The sequence below is a fragment of the Cryptotermes secundus genome, unplaced genomic scaffold (genome assembly GCF_002891405.2).
Source record: "Cryptotermes secundus unplaced genomic scaffold, Csec_1.0 scaffold1273, whole genome shotgun sequence".
Lineage (NCBI taxonomy): Eukaryota > Metazoa > Arthropoda > Insecta > Blattodea > Kalotermitidae > Cryptotermes > Cryptotermes secundus.
The window spans coordinates 52,116-55,900 of record NW_019727418.1 but is presented as its reverse complement, the minus strand read 5'-3'; the positions used below and the strand labels follow the sequence as shown (position 1 = coordinate 55,900).

General features: G+C 39.9%; 1 protein-coding gene across 1 annotated transcript in view; it reads left to right on the top strand.

The window, feature by feature from the left end:
- Positions 1 to 990: 990 nt before the first annotated feature.
- Positions 991 to 3,785, top strand: part of LOC111864780 (kynurenine formamidase) — a gene marked incomplete at its 5' end in the record, with an annotated part of 6,254 nt that continues 3,459 nt past the window's right edge. The window contains 4 exon segments of the mRNA XM_033751578.1: positions 991 to 1,074; positions 1,399 to 1,533; positions 2,317 to 2,395; positions 3,024 to 3,209. Of these exon segments, the coding sequence (XP_033607469.1) occupies positions 1,038 to 1,074; positions 1,399 to 1,533; positions 2,317 to 2,395; positions 3,024 to 3,209 (437 nt within the window).

Sequence of the window (3,785 nt, the reverse complement as noted above, 5' to 3'; positions counted from 1 at the left end):
TTACTTCTTTTCCCGGTATGTACACTTTCTTGAACTTCTTTTTCAAATATTCACTAACTGGAAGAATTTTGTACAATTTAGGATCTCTTTTTACAGTTTCCTTATAGGTGTTATCTACAAAATGGAGAAATCTGGTCAGCAATGAAAACCTTTCTTCACTCATTACAATGGGAAGAAATGGTGTTTCTAACATATGTTTCCTACTAAAATACATCCTGAGGTTTGGTTTCTGAATTATTCCCATCAGCATAAACAAACCTAGGTATACCCTAATTTCATTCGAAGTTGTGGGAACCCACTTTTGAAACCGTGATTTTATTTGCGTCAGGGGCAAGAAACTGTCCCGCCAGACAAGTTACATGACCCAGATGCCATGGGGCTCCGATAAGAGAGTGTCGCAAGGCAGAAAAGGAATAACAAATTCAAAATGTTGACACAGGCGTCAGGCAAATTCGACCCCTAGGTTGGTAACATTGTAAATCAGACACAGCTGCTTTGTCGCCAGTAAGCCAAGCCAGTAAAAAAAAAAATACAGACACACAAACAGATAACAAGCACTCAATGAAAGTTAGCTAACAAATTATCTCTCTCAAAGCAAGTCGGAATGTGAGTGGGAACAATTCTTTCGTAAGCAGCAGACACCAGATGCTTTGTCCCAAGCAAAGCGAGTAAAAAAAATACCACACACAAACAGATAGCGAGGAATGAAAGAAGTCAGTATTAGCTCACATATACATTCACTGGAATTACATCCATCAAAGCGTCGGCATTAAGAATTCTTAGTGAAAAGTTTGGACTCAACATATGGGATGCGCACGCTTAGAGCATGGGTTTCAGCCGATGAAGATGTGCCGCACACGCTTAGGGATTTAAATGGCTCCGCTTAAAGTCACGCTCAAGGGGTTAAATAAGCCAAGAATGAACCATGCTGGCCTGTCTGCATCCAGCCTTATGTATTTTCTTTCGCAGCCAGCAATGTTGCAAGAAGAGAGGTGCCAGTGGAATGCGGTGTGCGTTATGGGCCAAAGGAAGGACAAATGCTGGATGTGTTTGGAGGACAGTCACTGTCACATGGTAATTGTAATAAGCAGGACCAGTTCTCTTCTCTTCTGTGCTCTTCTCCTCCCCTTTCTTCTTACCTCCTCCTGTCTGTTTTCTCATATCTTTTCCCTTTTATTTCCTTATCTTCTCATCCCATATCCTGTCGGGCCTCTTCTTTCTTTTCCTGTCTTCTCTCCTCTTTTCTGTTGTCTTCTTTTCCTCCCTACTGTCCTCTTGTCTCTGTCCTAGTCTTCTCATCTGAGACAATGCTATTCTTACAGAACTACTGGGTTTTTGGACTTATTCTTGTTGTAGTGTTGTTGAAACAGCTGACATTGTGGCTCTCCCCCTCTGCAGATGCCCCTATACTGGTGTACATACATGGAGGTTATTGGCAAGAGTTAAATCGGGACATGTCAGCATACTGTGTCATGCCCCAGTATCAGTCTGGGATCAGAGTCATCATCGTGGGATATGACCTCACACCAAAAGGTCACTTCCTGTACCCAATTTTACTTTAGTCACTTGAACAGAGCATTTTAAGTAACAAGAATGAGATGAGCTGGGCACGTAGCATATGTGGGAGAAACAAGAAACAAGCACAAAATGTTGTCCTGACCAGTTAAATCACAAATCACATAGGATATGCTTTTTCTAGGATCATTACTGTGATTAAAACAAGAATGTGATGGAAGAGATGTGTAGAATGCATTTGGGAGGCAAAAGTGCAGACAGGTTTGGCTTGGAAGTTTCATAGGAAGATACCAATTTTCAGATCAAGAAGCAGACTAAAGGATAATAATACAGTGAGTCTTAAAGGAGTGGGATATGTGTCATATCAGTTTGTCCGATTTACTCTGAAATTGGATTTAGTTAGTACATTTTTAATTTTAGTTCTGAACACCAAATTTGCCCCAAATCCCCACTATCTGTGTGGAGTTATGTATAAATGGACAGAAAAATGGCTCACTGTATGAGGTTTAAGGTTCTCACAGCTTTGACTGGCCTTCTGGGATGTGGCACCATGTTCGTGTAGACTTGTATTTGGGAGGTGCTCAAGTTCAGATCTCAGCTGGGACACTGGCTGTCCTGGTTGAGGTGTTTCATAATTTCTTCCAAATCCTTTTCATGTTATCAGTCATTCTACATAGTATCCTACATACTGACAGCATTTTTAAGTAAGTCACGAAATATGACCATGTATTATAGTAATTATGTACAAATGTTTCTCTCCAACTTGTCACTGTTGCGAGTGTACTTCTGTGTCTCTTCCAGTGAAGCTGAGTGAAATTGTGGAAGAAATCAAAGAAGCAGCAGAATATATTCTCAACATGGCTGCCAAGTTTGGAGCAAGGTAATGTTACAGATGCCAATATATTTTTTTTTTTCTTGGCACAGTTCTCTCTCAGTCTCATTCTTAAGTATTGTGGTCTGATTTGCAGCTGCACTTCCAACTGAGCAGTGACTGTTGTGATTGTTTTCATCTCAGACCTGCAGAGGGCAGTGAATTCAGTCATCTCACTGACAGTATCATAGTCTTCTTTCACCTTTGCCACTTCCATTGCTTCTGAGCCATCTAGCAACAAAGTCTCTATCTTTTTCTGTCTTCCCTGAGTTCCTCTTCCTCGTGTACCAAGTTCTTCCTTCGTGCTGTGTGACATCATTCCTAACCTGTTGTTTGCATCATTATGTTTATCCTTTAGACATTTTCCAATAGTTTCATGTTCAGAGTTTTCTTTTGGATTTTATCATATTTTTTTCTAAAAATGTGCCATCTAGCAAGTAGCCTAGTCACTATCATGACTGAGCAATTCAGTTTTCCTTCATAGTTCTGTATAAAAATGAATATGCAGTCAATAAAGTAGTGTTAAATAAACTGTCATTTCCAAGTAGACAAACATGTAGCTGAAATCTTTAATGATTTTAGAAACAAAGAAATGTATGTGTCCTGCTTTTGTTTTGCTTTTGTTTGTTTTTGACAGATCTGTGTGGTTTTGTGGCCACTCTGCAGGAGCACACTTAGTAGCCATGCTTCTATTCTCAGGGTGGTTGGACCAATTGGATGACAACATGTGCTGTACTGTTAAAGGCTTTGTATTAATCAGTGGTATATATGACTTGACACCCCTTGTCAGCACATATATCAATGATGCCCTCAAGCTGTCCAGGTGAGTACTGTGTCTTATTGTGACATTTTCCGTTAACTGAAATTAACCATATGCCAACCGCAATTGAAATTGAATGCTTTCAGCACTGCTCAGCATATTAAAACAGAGCAAGAGAGGTCAGTTATATCATGTCTCAAAGCTTCAGGATACAGTGACTTCTTAACCTTTATCATAACAGGAACAGGGATTTTTAGTCTCATGATACATGCTGTGTTGTTGGCACCTGTGTGTTAATTCACATGTAACATTCTGTTATCAAAAAATATATGATCTTAAGGCAGGTGATATTCAGAAAATACTTGCTATCATTCAGTTCATAATTTCCCGTTTTCCATCATCATCATCAGTAATCTGTCAGACGACATGTCCACAGTCTCTTCCAAAACAATTCCTCCACTTGATGCGATCTAGAGCTTTCTCCTTCAAATGACAGTATCCTCTTCTGTCCCCAAGGTCATCCAGCATCTTCTTACGTCTTCTTCCTCGTCTTCTTGTCACTTCTATCCTCCCCTCTATCTTTCCTTCGATAACTTCTTTTAGAAGGCAGTTTCTGCGTAAAACATGACCAATCCAATT